At 61.6% G+C, this 15,022-nt stretch overlaps 1 protein-coding gene across 1 annotated transcript in view; it reads left to right on the top strand.

The window, feature by feature from the left end:
• Unc5b (unc-5 netrin receptor B) overlaps positions 1-15,022 on the top strand; it is a 74,570-nt gene that overhangs the window by 49,961 nt on the left and 9,587 nt on the right. Inside the window, exons 2-9 of the mRNA XM_015500526.2 lie at positions 6,697-6,921; positions 9,555-9,698; positions 10,028-10,131; positions 10,781-10,961; positions 11,578-11,745; positions 12,349-12,513; positions 12,671-12,703; positions 14,802-14,996. Coding sequence (XP_015356012.1) covers positions 6,697-6,921; positions 9,555-9,698; positions 10,028-10,131; positions 10,781-10,961; positions 11,578-11,745; positions 12,349-12,513; positions 12,671-12,703; positions 14,802-14,996 — 1,215 coding nt within the window. The remainder of the gene's footprint in view (positions 1-6,696; positions 6,922-9,554; positions 9,699-10,027; positions 10,132-10,780; positions 10,962-11,577; positions 11,746-12,348; positions 12,514-12,670; positions 12,704-14,801; positions 14,997-15,022) is intronic.

Raw genomic sequence — 15,022 nt, 5'->3', positions numbered from 1 at the left:
TTTTATTTAGAGACAGGCTCTCACTGAGTTGCCTAGGACCTCGCTTTTTGCTGAGGCTGGCTTTGAACTCGAGATCTTCCTGCCTCAGCCTCCCAAGCTGCTGGGATTACAGGCGTGTGCCACTGCACCCACCTGGCAAAGGAAGGATTTTAAAAATGAAGTCCCCCTCTCCTCCTCAGGGAGTCTAGTGCCCAGTTTTTCTAGAGGGCAATGTTTAGGAGAGGTTCCATCAGACAGTGGCATGCCAGAGAATGGATGGGCTCCTGTGGCCCAGGTGAGCCTAGCCAGTGTCCCCCTCCTCCAGCTGCTCCCCGGGGGGGCTGTGCCAGGCTGCCACCAGGCCTCTCCTACAGACCTCTTGGGCACGGGTGCCCCCAACCAGTCCAGGCCTTGGGAGGGTGAGGCCTACAGAGGATGGGAGGACAGGTGGGGGGTCATTAGGAAACTGAGACCCCTCCCCTTGGGAACTCCTGGGAGGACAGGGAGCAGCTGCTGGTCCCTCGGGGCCATCATGGCTTCATGGCAAGAGCTGCTGGCTTTCTTGTGGTTGTGACCTTGACTGAGCATGCCTCTGACTCCCCCGAGCCTCAGTTTCCCCCTCTGTACAATGGAGCAGCCTGTGGTGTGGGCGATGTGTGCCACCCAGGTTCTTAGTGCCAGGTGTGGGATGGGTGGTCAGTATCCAGAGCGGGGCAGACCAGAGGGCTCTGAGCTCCTCGCCTGGGAGGGGATGGGGACGGGGACAGAAAGCCTTTCCTCGGGGGCCCAGGCCTCCAGATGCGGGGACCTCATCAGGCCTGGGCCTTAAAATGGCCCCAGGGGCCCAGGCCCGGCTGAGAGTCAGAAGGAGAGCGTGGGGTCAGTCTCCCCAGCTGCCACCGTGAGTCAGGTAGCCCAGTGTGAGTGGGTGGCCTTGTCCAGTCCCAGCGCCCCGTCCACGCCTTCACTAGCCCCTTAGTCCTGGGAGGGAGCAGCTTCCCAGGAGCGTCTGGACCCCCCTTCAGGATGCACGCCCCTGCCCCAGCTGCCCACATTGGCTGGGCCACTTCCTGCAGCCTGCACAGGAAGTGACGTCCTGGGCATGGACGGTCTGTGGAGGGTGTGGGAAAGGGCTGTGCTAGGGGCCTTCTTTGTTAGGGAAAACTCAGGCCCCCAGGCTCGCCAGCCCCCATTTGTCACCAGTAGCGGTCATTGTAGCTGCCTCTGAGGGGGCCCCAGCCCGAACCCCACAGCCGCAGGAGCCAGGGCCAGATGGAGGAAGGGCTTTGTGTCCAGGGAGGGGTCTGACCGCGTGGGGTTGTGTGTTTTTAAAACATAATAATAAGCGGGCTCCTCTCCCCCAGCTCCCCGCACCCCCACTGCGCAAACTGCCTCGTGGTGAATGGAGGAGATTTTCCATGCAGTGGGAGGTCAGGTCTGCGGAGCATTAGCCGGTGTCCAGGGGCTCCAGAAAGACTGTGATTGCCCGTGATAAATGTGCCCAGCAGGGGTGTCTCTCTCTTCTCACCCCCCGCCTGGCCCCCTTCTCCCCTCCCTGTCCTGCTCAGCCCCAGGTTGCTCCCCCCAGTGCTGAGCCTGGGGGACCATGGACAAAAGCCAGCCATGGGGGTGTCCAGCCAAGCCCTCCCTGTCCCACAATTGCTGCCTCGCAGTGAGGCCTCTGCCCTAGACATCAGGGCCGATCAGAGATGGACCTGGAATGGAAAGAGCCAAAGCGTTTGTCCCCTGTCTCACTGTGACTGTACTTACTTTTGGACCTGATCTTCCTAACTCAACCCCAAATCAGAAACTGGGTTCTGGCGCTGAACCATTCATTTCCTGTGTGATGTCACGTTAGTCACTTTCCCTCTCTGAGCAGGTAGAATACAGGGTTCTGGGGGCTCAGGTGATAGCAGACCAAGGGACATGTGTCCTCAGCCTGCGTGCCCTAGGGGCTTGTGAGCGTGGCTCAGGCCAGCCCCTGGGAAGAAGCCCTGTCCTTCATGATTGCCAGCTCCACCGTCCCTCCAGACAGGTACCCTGACCTGGACTTCATGGGGATACCAAGAAGGCTGTGGTATGTCCCTGCTCTCCAAGAGCAGCTACCAGAATCGTTAAGGAGCCTTTGAACTCCCCATTCCAAATGCTCTTGCCAGAAGCAGAAGGTGACAGCCAGATGCATCCTGGCAACTCCCCTCCCCAGTCAGGGACCTTGACCATGAGGCAGCCAGGATAGAGTGGGCGTGCAAAACTGTCTTATATGTTCAGAAGAAGATGGGCAGGTCAGGGAGGGCCAGCTACTCCCCCAGACACTGGGCACTGTCACAGGCAAGAGGATGTGCAGGTCAGTGTGACCTCGAAGGTTAGAGGTCGCAGTGGCTGGTTGCAGCCATAGCGAGGAAGACTTTTCCAACTGGTGGGTCCGACCAGAGGAGACCTGGCTGAGAAGGGCAGCAGCGCGTGCCCAGCCCCGGGGGTGTGCCAGTTAAAGTTGGATGGGGGCTTGGCAGGGATGTTGGATGAGCTGACCCTTTAAGTCACCTCTGTGGACACAGGCAGGTGTACAGGTGAGTAGGAGGGCAGGTTCAAACGGCCCCAGTGGAGGCAGCACCCAGAGGCCCTGGTGCTCATGTTGATCTGAGGCTTGGGAGGCGGTGGGGCGTGGCTGGAGGGTCTGCTGCAAATGCCCCTCATCCGCCTACCAGGGCCACCCACAGCCCCCTCCGGACCAGCCAGCCTGCTGGGCTGGTGAGCCACACAGGAGTGGCGATGGCAGGAAAGACGCCCGACCTTGGGCACACGTGCTTTGTGAAGGAGAATGCTCTCCCATGGGAACAGAGACCCCACGTGGGGTCTGAAGAGCTCGGAGCGTAAGAGCCAGAGGGGGCCTTGAGGCAGTGACTTGGCCTGCCTCCTCGTTTTAAGGTGGTGGCCTTAGAGGGAAAGGCCACGTGGCAGTGTCAGTCCCCTGAGATGCAGGCTGGGGCTCCGTCCTTCAGGGCTGGGTTGCCTGTGTTTCACCGTCTGTCACTATGTCTGGGACTGCTATTAGGACACACGCGGAGACACACACAGCCGCACGCTGTATGTGGGAAATGTCCCTCCTGGCAGGGGCTGGGTCGGCTCCCGGAGGCGCCCTTAGTAAAGATGCGCAGAGGTGTGGGGAAGCCAGGAGGTGGGATCAAGCACGTGTGGCTCCGAGCCCACGGGTGGCTTTAACGGCAAGGGGTGTTTGCAACGTAGGCCCAAGTGAGCTGTGTTATTAGGAACTGGTCCCACTGCCAGGGGACCCTTGAAGTCCCTCGATGCCTGTGCCTTCCTCTGTAAAATGGGCACATAATCCCCACGTTGAGGACTGGGAGGAGGTAGAGTATCTGAAGCCCCTGCACACGGGTACGTAGGCACACAGCACATAAGCTGTAGCGCACACAAGTGCCAATTTCCACCCAGTGGAGTGTAGAAGACAGGTTCCCTGAATCTGACCCCAGCTCTGTTCTTGCCAGTGTCATAGCCCCCAACCGATGACTTAGACACTTTGGTCTCAGTTTCCCTGTCTGTAAGACGGGATGATCACAGTGCCGTACCCGCAGGATTCTGATTCCCAAACTGTGTGCCATGGCACCCCAGGGTGCCACAGGGTATTTCCACACTCCAAGGGACACTGTTGGACACTGCAGCAACGACCTCTGAAGGTGGCTCCAAGTTTCAGCATTACATCACCGCTCTCCTGGATTTGGCATGGTATTTTGCAAAGCTGAGCTTTGGGCCCTTTGGAGTACCCAAGTCGTAGGGGTGGTGGTGTCCACTCTGCTTCTGTGGTTGGGAGGTGGCACTGTGCCCAGTGGGTGCCTACATCCCCGTCGGCATGTCACTGTGACTACTTAGGAATGGGGCGAAAACATTCTGTTTCTGTCTCAATTTAAGCATTTCCCAAAAGGCTACTTAGCGTTTAGGATATAAAGACTTCTGTTGGGATGTAGCTACTTAAACAGTTTCCAGCTTTGGGGACTTTCTCTGGGACCTGGAAATGCCGTAAAAAATTATTGAGATACTAAAGACAAAAACTTCCGATCCATGTAGGGCTGTCGTGGGATGCGCCGAGGGGACAGGACGTGTCCTCTGAATGGTGCCCAGCAGAATAGGGCCCACAGGCCCCTGAACACCTTTACTCTCCCCCCTGGTACCACGGGGCGTGGCTTAGGTCACCGCTGGACCACTGGCCGAGCCTCCCTCAGCCACAGGGCCCAGGAGAAGGAAGGGCAGGGGCCAGCTCAGCCCTACGCAGCGGGGCACCCTCCTCCACATTTGCCTCTGCTTGATTTCCACCAGCTGCGTACCTACTGTGGTGGCGTTAAATCTTGGGTGTCCTTTGGTTCTTTTCCCTGGCCTCCTGTCCGCACCTGCCTTTCTGTCCCCTGGACCATGGGGATGTGGGCAAGGGGGAGCCAGCTCCATACCGAGCCATCCCGTGCCACCAGGCAGAGCTCGGGCTGTGTCCCTGCCCAAGCCAGAGATGAATGTCTGCGCCAGCGCCCGGCAGAGCGCGGGGCGGGGCGGGGCTGCGGGCGCGGCCCTGCGCTAATGGATGTCTAATGTTTGCTTCCTCCATGGCATCTGCGCCCGCTTTATAAATGAGCGGCATTAGGGTTATAAAACCGTCGTAGACACGGCCTGCAGTGCCACAGAGAGCAGGCAGCCGGGGGCCGGCACCGTGCTTGGAAGGGGGATGAGCGTGCTGGCCACCCCGCCACCCCAGGCCTGCTGACGCGCCTTCCGAGAGCCTGTAGAGGGGAGCAGGTGCGGGAAGCCGGGCTTGGGCTCAGGAATCCTCAGTGCCATTTCCAGGTTAGCTGCCCCCAAACCAGGGGGCCTAGGGCAAGTCACTGGCCCTGTTTGGGTGGTCTTCAGTTTGTCCAGTTTTGAATGAAAATGATGGTCCCATCCCTGCTGTTGATGAGAGAGGCCATCAGTTGCAAGTCCCGGCCAGTGTCAGGGTGCTCCTGGGATCCCCAAGGGCAGGAACACCCACAGCCACAGGGCAAGGAGTTCTGGGCAACACCCAAACACGGAAGTCTGTTTCTTGGATTCAAACCTTGCCTTTTGCTAGCTGTGCAACCTTGGGCAAGTTGCTTCATCTCTCTGAGCTTCAATTTATAAAATAAGGATGAACAGAGGACACCTTACAGGGTCGTTCAGAAACTAGATGATCTAACTATTGAAAGGGCAGAAAACAGCTCCTGCTGCCTGGAGAGCCCTTGAGGTCCAGATGCAGCAACAGGTGCCTCCTGTGTCCAGACCCTCTCTGAGGCAGTCACGGGGTCCCCAGAGCCCAGAGAGGTTGTGCCCCCCTGCCTCCTGGCCCTCTTCAGAGGTGAGGTGACAGGGCAGATTCAGGCACTCACCCTGGGTCACACGGAACACGGCTCTTGGCTGGCTTCCTTCCCTCCCTCAGGTCCCTGGGTCCGTCTGTCCATCTTTGTCACACACACCCCCCGGGGCCTGGAGCCAGTGACAGCAGCCCAGTCACATAAGGGTCTCCAGACTTGCTTTATTCATTTTGCTCTTGGAAAACCAGGTGTCCCCTGGGCCCTGCCTACAGGGAGACTCCCAAAGGCCACCACGGCCTCCTGGAGTGGACAGGTCAGGGTCCATTCTTGGCCTCCCACCCCAGTGGGAGGTAGACTCAGCTGGTGGAGGGCCGGGCAGATGTGCCCACCCCACCCCCACGGCGTCCTTTGTTGGGTCCTCTGTAGCAGTTAGCCAGAGGACAGGCCCCCCACGGCTTGTCCCCAGCCTCCTGATTGTTTGGCACTTGGCTTTGGAAAGCCAGTTTTCCTGAGTGCCTGGCAAGCCAATCGCAGGCCGGGCCTGGTCTCCTCCTCCCGCGGCCTGGCCACTCCCTTCCTGTTTGTCCCCTCCCGAGGTGCTGTTCTTTCCAGGGACCCAGGCGTTCCCACTTGGCCTCTTTGGGCGGCACTGCCCTGGGCACAGCCTCGCCTGTTCTCTGGAGTTTCCTCATCCACGTGGGTGGGCGTGGACCCGCTGGGTGGGACCCGCTGGGTGGGAGCCGCCTTGGGAGGGGCCAGCCGCAGGGCTCCAGGTGGAGTTCCACAGGGCCTCGCCTCTGGGGCTCCCTAGAGGAGGAGGCCTGTGGGGGCTGAGCACCTGGGAGCCAGGCCTAGTGCCCTCCCCCCACCCCGCCAGGGCGCCTCGCCCCTGCAGGCCCTGGCTGTCCCCACCTCATCATCGGGCTGGCTGGGGCTGCAAAGGGCAGCTGTGGCTCCAGGGCAGAGCTGGCCTGGTTTAAGTCCCAGCCTCCGCGGGTTTCCAGCCCCCGTGTTGTGCCTTCACCATGGGGAACGGAAGCGAGGCCCCGCAGGGCCAGGGCAGGGGCCGCTGGGGGGTCCTGGGGACTGCCCTTGCCGGCCTCCCTGGGCCAGCCTCCCTGCGCCAGCCTCCCTGGGCCAGCCTCCCTGCGCCAGCCTCCCTGGGCCAGCCTCCCTGCGCCGGCCTCCCTGGGCTGCCTGGCTTTCCCAGCCTGGGACCGGCCCAGAGGCTCGGCCTCTGAAGAGCAGGACGATGGGGAGGCAGAGGCCCGAGGCGTGAAGAGCTCGCTAGGTCACCCAGCGGGTCCTCTGCCTCCCCGGAGTCCCCAGGGTGGTCAGAGGGCCCCGGGCCCCAGCCTGGGCTCACGGCCGTCTGTCTCCCACTCCGCAGGCCCTGACCCCGGCAGCCAGGTGCTGCCCGACTCCTTCCCGTCGGCGCCGGCCGAGCCGCTGCCCCACTTCCTGCAGGAGCCGCAGGACGCCTACCTGGTGAAGAGCAAGCCCGTGGAGCTGCACTGCCGCGCCCGCCCCGCCACGCAGGTCTACTTCAAGTGCAACGGCGAGTGGGTCGGCCAGAAGGACCACGCCACGCAGGAGGGGCTGGACGAGGCCACCGGTGGGTCCCGCGGCCGAGGCTCTGGCCTGGGCTCCATGCGCACTGACGCAGCCGCGACCCTCGGTTCTGATTCCCATCTGGGCGTCACCCTGGATGGGAATCTCCCCAAGGACAGGCCACGGGTCCCCGCCTGGCCTGGGGTGACATTGCCACATCCCTTCCCACCGGCGTTTCTTTCCACCTTCTTTCTCAGGTCAGGGGTCAGCTCTGGGGGGACTGGGATTCTGCCCCCACCTGGAGAGGGGAGCCCCGTCCACAGCTCTGGGCCCCGGGACACCCACGAGAATCCAGGGCCCTCCTAACTTTCCAGGCCCTTCCTGTGGTGGAAGGGACCATGTTCCCTGCACACAAGTGACAGACCCCTATCCTGTGCTCGGGGCCAGCAGGGCTGGGGATTTGCGTGAACGTCCTGAGTGTTGGGAGGCGCGTCGCTGCGGTGAGAAGCAGATGTCGTGCAGGTGGTGCTGGGTGCCCTCAAATCCCAGGAAGGAAGGAGGGAGAGGTGGCAGAGCCCGCTCCTCACCTCCCGAGGACTCCCGGGGCCAGCAACCCCGTCCACAGCGCAGCAAGCCTGGGTGACAGGACACTCACTGCTGTCCCCTGCAGCAGCCCCAGGCCAAGGGTGTCCCCGGCCCTAGTGGACTGCGGTGTCCGCAGCTTCCTTGAGCTCCCAGCTCCTCCCCACTGCCCGGCCCTCCCTTGATGTGTGTGTGTGTGTGTGTGTGTCCGTGTGTCCGTCCAGCCTGCCTTGTGTCTCTCTTTTCTTTTCCTCTCTCCTCTGCTCCCTCCTGTTTCCCCCCTCCTTTGATTTCTATTTTGCATGAAAAACCTGGATTTGGGGTTCACCTAGACTAAAAACCAAACCCCAGAATGTACCAAGGCTGCCCAACTGTACGTTAGGGTTCCAACAGCACGTTGTTGGTTATGTGCATTTTACCACGATTCAGTTTTATAAAAAATAGATGGAAGCTACCATTCCTACCCCAAATCAAAACACTTTAAAGGCATGCGTGCAAACACACACACACACACACACACACACTCACACACACACACACACTCTCACACCCCCCAGATATTCTCTAGCTGTGTGGCTGTGGGGAAGTCACCGACCTCTCTGAGCCCCAGTGTCAGGGGACCATATCTAGCACAAGAGATGGTAGACATCTGAACGCCAGTCTCCTCTGTCCTCTGGCCTGTATTAGAGGTCAGCCAGGGGGTCCAGGCAAAGCCTGGCCGCCTCCTGCCTGCTTGGCCCCTCTCGGATGACTCGCAGGAGTCATAATGGCCTGTGGCTGTCGGTAACGGTAACGGCAAGGCCCCTACTCCCTGCCACCAGGCACACAGAAATTGGGGCACACTGTCCCCGTCGGCTGCACTTGTGGATGCGGCTCACAGGCCACTGTCGGGGAAGCAGTGAGGCCGGGTTGGCCGCGGCTCCTGCTCTGCACCCCAGCCCTGCCGTGCTCCTGGGGCCCCTGGGAGCACAGAGCTCTGGGCCAGGCCAGCAGGAGGGGACTCCCCAGCTCCTGCCAACTCATGCAGGTGGTCCCCCTGGATGTCCCGGCCACACGTGGCCTGCCACTCAGCCACCATACTTGGGAGACGTGGACAAGGTGCCGGGCTTACGGGGTGCGGCGGATACCTCCTCCACTGGGCGACCCTGGCCTGCACCTGATTCCCAGCTGGCGAAGGAGGGGCGCGGCCTGCTCTGTGGGCCCAGCAACTCTGATCTCGGAGCTGGCAGCCGGCACTGCAGGCCACCCTCTCTGACACACCACTGTCACCTCCTTTGCCATTGGGGCTGGGGCTCTCCTTGCTATTTGGGAGCCCACCTGTGACAATATGGGAGAGTGACAGCAATGACTTTATTGGGATGGATCCAGAGAAGTAGCGTGTTAGGGGACAGATCTCAATCTGGGCAAGATACAAGACAGCTGACCCCCACTCCACTGGCAGCTTGCTGGGGGACTTTGGGCCTGCCACTTACCCTCTCTGGGCCTCAGTTTCTCTGATGTGAAAGGAAGGGCTAAATAAGATCCAAACAACTTGCCAGAGTCAATCTGTGCCCAGCTGGGCTGGGTTCTGACAAGCTAATTGCCATGAGTCATTTAGAGTTTATCCTTTGTGTTTTACTATGATGGGAAATCAAGGCTCAGAGAGACTAAGTAACATAGTGAAGGTCACACAGCTGGGGAGCGAGATGGGGCCTGGATTCAAACCTGGCCAGCCATCTAACCACCATGCCATGTACAGCAATGTATACAGTCGTGTCCTCAGGGACTTAACAATCCATGTGAGGATTGGATAGGATACATTCTGGTAAGGGGGTGCAGTCTTAGGAATTCTGAAACAGGAGGCAGACAGGGAGGCTTCCTGGAGGAGGTGGTCTTGGTCCTCCCACGAGTTTTGGGGAAGAGATTTGCAGAGGGAGTAGAATCTGCAGGGCCTGGAGGCCACATGGAGGGTCTGGGTCCTTCCACTGAAGGGTCTGGAGATGAGACCCCGGATGAGTGCCAAGCTCTCCAGGGCTGTTGGGTGGCATGTGGGATCCAGGCCAGGCAGGCAGTCGCAGCTGGGTGCAGTGACCAGCTGGTGGCTGTGGCCTGCCCCTGACCCACTCTCCCCCCCAGGCCTGCGGGTGCGTGAAGTGCAGATCGAGGTGTCGCGGCAGCAGGTGGAGGAGCTCTTTGGGCTGGAGGATTACTGGTGCCAGTGTGTGGCCTGGAGCTCCGCGGGCACCACCAAGAGTCGCCGGGCCTACGTGCGCATCGCCTGTAAGCTCCCTGGCCCCTCCAGGGCCTCTCCCTTCCCCTGGATGCCAGAGGAGGAGCCCACTTCTATGGCTGGAGATGCCCTCTGCGGACATTGGGAACCCGCCTGCAGCTCACAGGGTTCCTAGACCCAGAACTGGGCATTCCCGGTGGCCCTCCTCACCTGCAGAGGAAACTGCCAGCTTTCTCGCCCACCTGGGCCGCCTGGGCCAGGGACCCACAGTTCAGGGAGGGACGTCAGCCGTTCCCTTGGCTGCACTGCCCCCTGGTGGCCATGGTGGGTACTTTGGGTGCCCTTCTACCCCCACCTGACTGTGCCCTCTGCCCTCCAGACCTGCGCAAGAACTTCGACCAGGAGCCTCTGGGCAAGGAAGTGCCCCTGGACCACGAGGTTCTCCTGCAGTGCCGCCCCCCAGAGGGGGTGCCTGTGGCCGAGGTGAGTGGGGACGTGGCAGTGCCAGGTAAGGCTGAGAGCAGACGAGTCTCACGCTTGTCACAGCCGCTGCGCCCATAGCCTCTCAGCCTCCCATGTCACAGATGGGGAGAGGTTCAGAACCGAGAGGGGAGCCATCACCCCTGCAGAAGGTGGCACAGGCCATACCCCAGCAGGCCCTCCACCGGTGGGGTCACCAGGGCTCCTTGGGCACCTGGGCCCCGTCTCCAGTAGGCCTTCCCACCCAGAACCAAGGCCCAGCTTTATGGATACCAAGGGGTCTCAGTGTGTCCCCGTGTGCACCAGCCCAAAGGCTGGTGACCTTTGCCCTCACCACCCGGCCCTTGGATCCAGGGCAGTGCCCCCACCCGTCACTTCTCGCCACCGTCCTCATGCTCCAGACACGTTCCCCGTCCTCACTCGGGCCCTGGGGGTGGGTCTCCTCCCAGACTGCCCCGCTCGAAGACGGGGCTCCCAGCTTGGTGCCCGGCCCGGTGGAGGTGCCTCCCTGGGTCAGCACTGTGGGGAGGACACAGATAGGACTGCAGCTCTGTTCGTGGCCAGACCCCTCCTGTCCCTCTAGGTGGGCCCACACCACCCCCCGGTAGGGGGCAGGCCCTGTGTCCTCACCACCCCCATTCCTACCCCACAGGTGGAATGGCTCAGGAATGAGGATGTCATCGACCCCACCCAGGACACCAACTTCCTGATCACCATCGACCACAACCTCATCATCCGCCAGGCCCGCCTGTCGGACACGGCCAACTACACCTGTGTGGCCAAGAACATCGTGGCCAAGCGCCGGAGCACCACGGCCACCGTCATCGTCTACGGTGGGGCTCTGCAGGGAGCGAACGGCCGAGGGGGGGAGAGGGCCTGGGGCTCTATGTCCCACCACCCTGCCCCAACCCAAGGCCAGCGGGACCCCTGATCAGGTGGGGAGGGGGCAGCCCTGAGAGGGGAAGTGAAGTGCCCGAGGTCACACAGAAAAATTAGTGGCCAAGCCAGACCTTCCTGGGTTCCAAGTCGGAACTGGACCCTGGTCCAGAGCCCCTGGCCACCTGAAGAAGACCTCTGCCAGGCAGCTGGGGACTGCTGCCGGGATTGTGTGCAGCTCTCTGCTGACCCCTTGGCCTCAGGAGTGCAAGGGAAAGAGCCATAGCTAAGGTGGTTCTAGAATGTTCTAGAAAGAGTCCCATCCTGGGATGCAGCCCCAAGGCGTGTCCCAGGTCGCCCGCTGTGAGTGGGTGACCTGAGTAAGTGCTGGCCTCTCTGGACCTTTGTTTCTCACGGCATGATGGGTCAGGGAGCAGACAGTGACCCCCAGGTCCTCCTGGTGCCCGTGTCACGGCTCAGCCTGCCCATGGAGGTCTCCACAGAGAGGCGTGGGCTTGGGGGCCACAGTGACCCACAGCCAGGCCACCTGGGTGACGACTGCTGTCCCTACAGTGAATGGCGGCTGGTCCAGCTGGGCAGAGTGGTCGCCCTGCTCCAACCGCTGTGGCCGAGGCTGGCAGAAGCGCACCCGGACCTGCACCAACCCCGCCCCGCTCAATGGAGGTGCCTTCTGTGAGGGCCAGGCCTTCCAGAAAACCGCCTGCACCACCGTGTGCCCAGGTCAGGGCCGCTGGCCAGGTGGCACCCTGCCCACACCCAGCCCACCCCAACCCGCTTGCCTGCATGACATGCCAGAGTCAGGGCCACATTCTCCCCAGTGTCCACAGGGAAGGGGGCCACCCAGGCTGGCCCAGTGCTCCCCTCTCTGACCTCTCACTGGGCTGGGCTGCAGCTGAGATTGAGGTGGAGGCTCTGGGCTCCAGCCTGGGCCTCTTCCCTGCCCCTGGCCAGGGTTCCAGAGCTGCCATATACAAGTGTTGATGCACTCGGTCCACGGGGCCCTATCCTGCTAGCAGTCTAACCCTCTGTCTCCTGCATCCCCTTCTGCCTGCCCCTGCGTGTCTGGCTGTTTTCTCCCTGTGGCTGTGGGTCCAGGTGGCAGTGGGGCTTGTCCTCTGGGTTTGCAGTTGTGCATCTGGTTGTGTCTGAGCACTTCTGTGTTCTCTGTCCACCTGGTGCCCGTGGCCGCTTGCTAGCCCGAGGCTGCATGGCCGTGGTGTGGGTTTCTCTGTGGCTTGTCCCCCTGTCCCTCCTCGGAGGTGTGTGCGCAAGCGCCGCTGTGTATGTACTGCGGGGTGACCGCGCCTGCACCTGCTCCTGCAGTGGATGGGGCCTGGACAGAGTGGAGCAAGTGGTCGGCCTGCAGCACCGAGTGCGCCCACTGGCGCAGCCGCGAGTGTATGGCGCCCCCGCCCCAGAACGGAGGCCGCGACTGCAGCGGGACCCTGCTGGACTCCAAGAACTGCACGGACGGGCTGTGCATGCAGAGTGAGTCCAGGGCAGGGGCCGNCCACCCCGGTGCCAGCCCCACCCCAGCCTCGCCTCCGCCCCCACAGCTGACCCTCACCTGCGCCGTGTCCATCGCCCTCTCTGCACCCTTTCTTGTCATCTGTGTCACTGGCTCTCCCTTTATTTCCCTCAACAGATAAGAGGACTCTAAGTGACCCCAAAAGCCACCGTAAGTCCATCTCACAGTTGTCCTCTTTCACCCCACGGTCCTCCCTGGCTGGGGTTCCGGGTGTGGGGGCAGGGCAGGGAGATGGACGGCGCCCACCGTGCCCAGCTCCTGGGGCTCCTCCTGCTTCGGACGCTGCATGTCTGCCCTCCATCATGGGCAGGCAGGCGGGCCCTGGGCTGACGGGGAGGCCCCCAGAGAACCCTGGCTCCCCCGTGCCCGGCAGGAAACTGAGTCTCGGCGGGAAGGCGGGGCCTACCCGGGGACCCCTCCGGAAACAGCAGAACCAGAGCTTGAGCCCAGAATTTGTGGCCAAAGCTGGTGCTCTTAGCCCTGTGCCCTTGGCCTCCCTCTGTGGGACAGGGCCCCACCTGTCCACCCCAGTGCCCTGTACTGCAACCCTGCAGCTGGGCCACACCTCCCAAGTCACCCCAGATGCCCACTGCCCTGTGTCCTGAGAGCCCTGTGCCCCTGCCCCACGGGTCCCCACGGGTCCCCACGGCCACGGAACTGCACAGTCCAGAGCAGTAAAGCGTCCGGCAGGCTGGCTGTGGTAACTAAAGTACAGCGTCCACGTAATTCTGGAATCATGAGACCAGCAGTGGGGCCCTTGGCCAGCCCCCTAGGGGACCAGGCTGGTGGCTGATTACAGAGTTGAAATCATGAGGCAAGTGGCCCCAGTGTGGGCAAGGACATCAGGTTCAGAGCCACACCACGCTGGGGAGCAGTGCCAGGAGCCTCGGGAAGTAGGAGCCCAGGCCTTCGAGGGACCTGTGGTCCACGGGGGAGCCCAAGAATGTGGACCACTGGGGGGCAGGGGCCAGGCAGCTGTCGGAAGTGAGCAGACGTCCAGGCGGAAGGCCATGGCCTACTGCAACATAAGGCTCGGGCTGACCCCCGGGGCTGGGGGAATCCGGGTGAGGGAAGTGGCCTTACAACTGAGGCCCACAGCACAGGGTGCTTCCTGGAGCTCCCAGAAGGGGCCAGCGGAAGAGCAGCCATTTCAACGGCTGCCATCCTGGCTTTGCCTGAGCTGGCCAGTGTGATAGCCACTGGTCACATGTGGCTTTTGAAGCTTATATTTAAATAAATTTAAATAAATTAAACCCAAATCAGGGGAGTACCGGGGATTGAACTCAGGGGCCCTCGACCACTGAGCCCCCTCCCCAGCCCTACTTTGTATTTTATTTAGAGACAGGGTCTCCCTGAGCTGCTTAGGGCCTCACTTTTGCTAGGGCCGGCTTTGAACTGGCCATCCTCCTGCCTCGGCCTCCCGAGCTGCTGGGATTACAGGTGTCCGCCACTGCACCCAGCTCCCAGTCAGTTTTAGTGAACTGACGGGGCTTTTGCTTCAGCCCGTTCTGTTGCTCAGTAGCCACATGTTCTGGTGGCTGCGTGCGGACACGGTAGACAGAACATTGCCGCCATCATGGAAGGTTCTGTTGACCTCGCCTCCTGTATCTTGACGCCTTCCTGCCTAGCCTTGGAGAGGTGTTCCCAGCTACAGCCTCCCCGTGTCACATGGATCCATCCCATCCGTCTTCCACCACCCCCACTCCATGGCTCATGTCACAGCCACTCCCCCTCCCCCGCCCCCAGCAAAGCCCTTGGAAGGCACTTGTGAAGCCAGGACCTGTGGTCCTATGGCGAGTGCAGCAGGCTCAGAGTGAGACCCTAGTTCAAACCTCAGCTCTGATAGGACAGATCATGTGGCCAGCGTCCCCGAGTCACAGTCCCCGTCTCCCCAGCAGTAAGCAGTGAGTTCACTGGCGGGTGGAGGCTGGCCGGGGTCTGGAGACCATTTTACTAGTGTAGAGACTGGCTGGGGGCTGGGCTGGGGCTCGGTGGCAGAGCGCTTGCCTGGCATGTGGGAGGCCCTGGGTCCCCTCCTCAGCACCGCGTGTCAGTAAATAAAATAAAGGTCCATCGACAACTAAAAATGTATAAAAATACTTAGAGAGAGAGAGAGAGAGAGAGACTGACTGACTGACTCAGAGGCTCCCAGGCTGGCCCGAGTCCCCAGCCTGCCACGGCAGACCTCAGTTGACCTCAGCACGGGGCCAGCAGGCCTGCCCCTCATGTAGCCCTCCTGTGTCCGCAGTCCTGGAGGCCTCAGGAGATGTGGCCCTGTACGCGGGCCTCGTGGTGGCCATCTTGGTGGTGGTGGCAGTCCTCATGGCCGTGGGCGCCGTGGTGTACCGCCGCAACTGTCGCGACTTCGACACGGACATCACGGACTCGTCCGCTGCCCTCACTGGGGGCTTCCACCCAGTCAACTTTAAGACTGCAAGGCCCAGTAAGGACCCGGGCAGCCGGGGGGGG

The sequence above is a fragment of the Marmota marmota genome, unplaced genomic scaffold (genome assembly GCF_001458135.2).
Source record: "Marmota marmota marmota unplaced genomic scaffold, marMar, whole genome shotgun sequence".
Classification (NCBI taxonomy): Eukaryota; Metazoa; Chordata; class Mammalia; order Rodentia; family Sciuridae; genus Marmota; species Marmota marmota.
The sequence above is the reverse complement of the archived record's forward strand: the minus strand, read 5'-3'. Positions and strand labels throughout refer to the sequence as shown.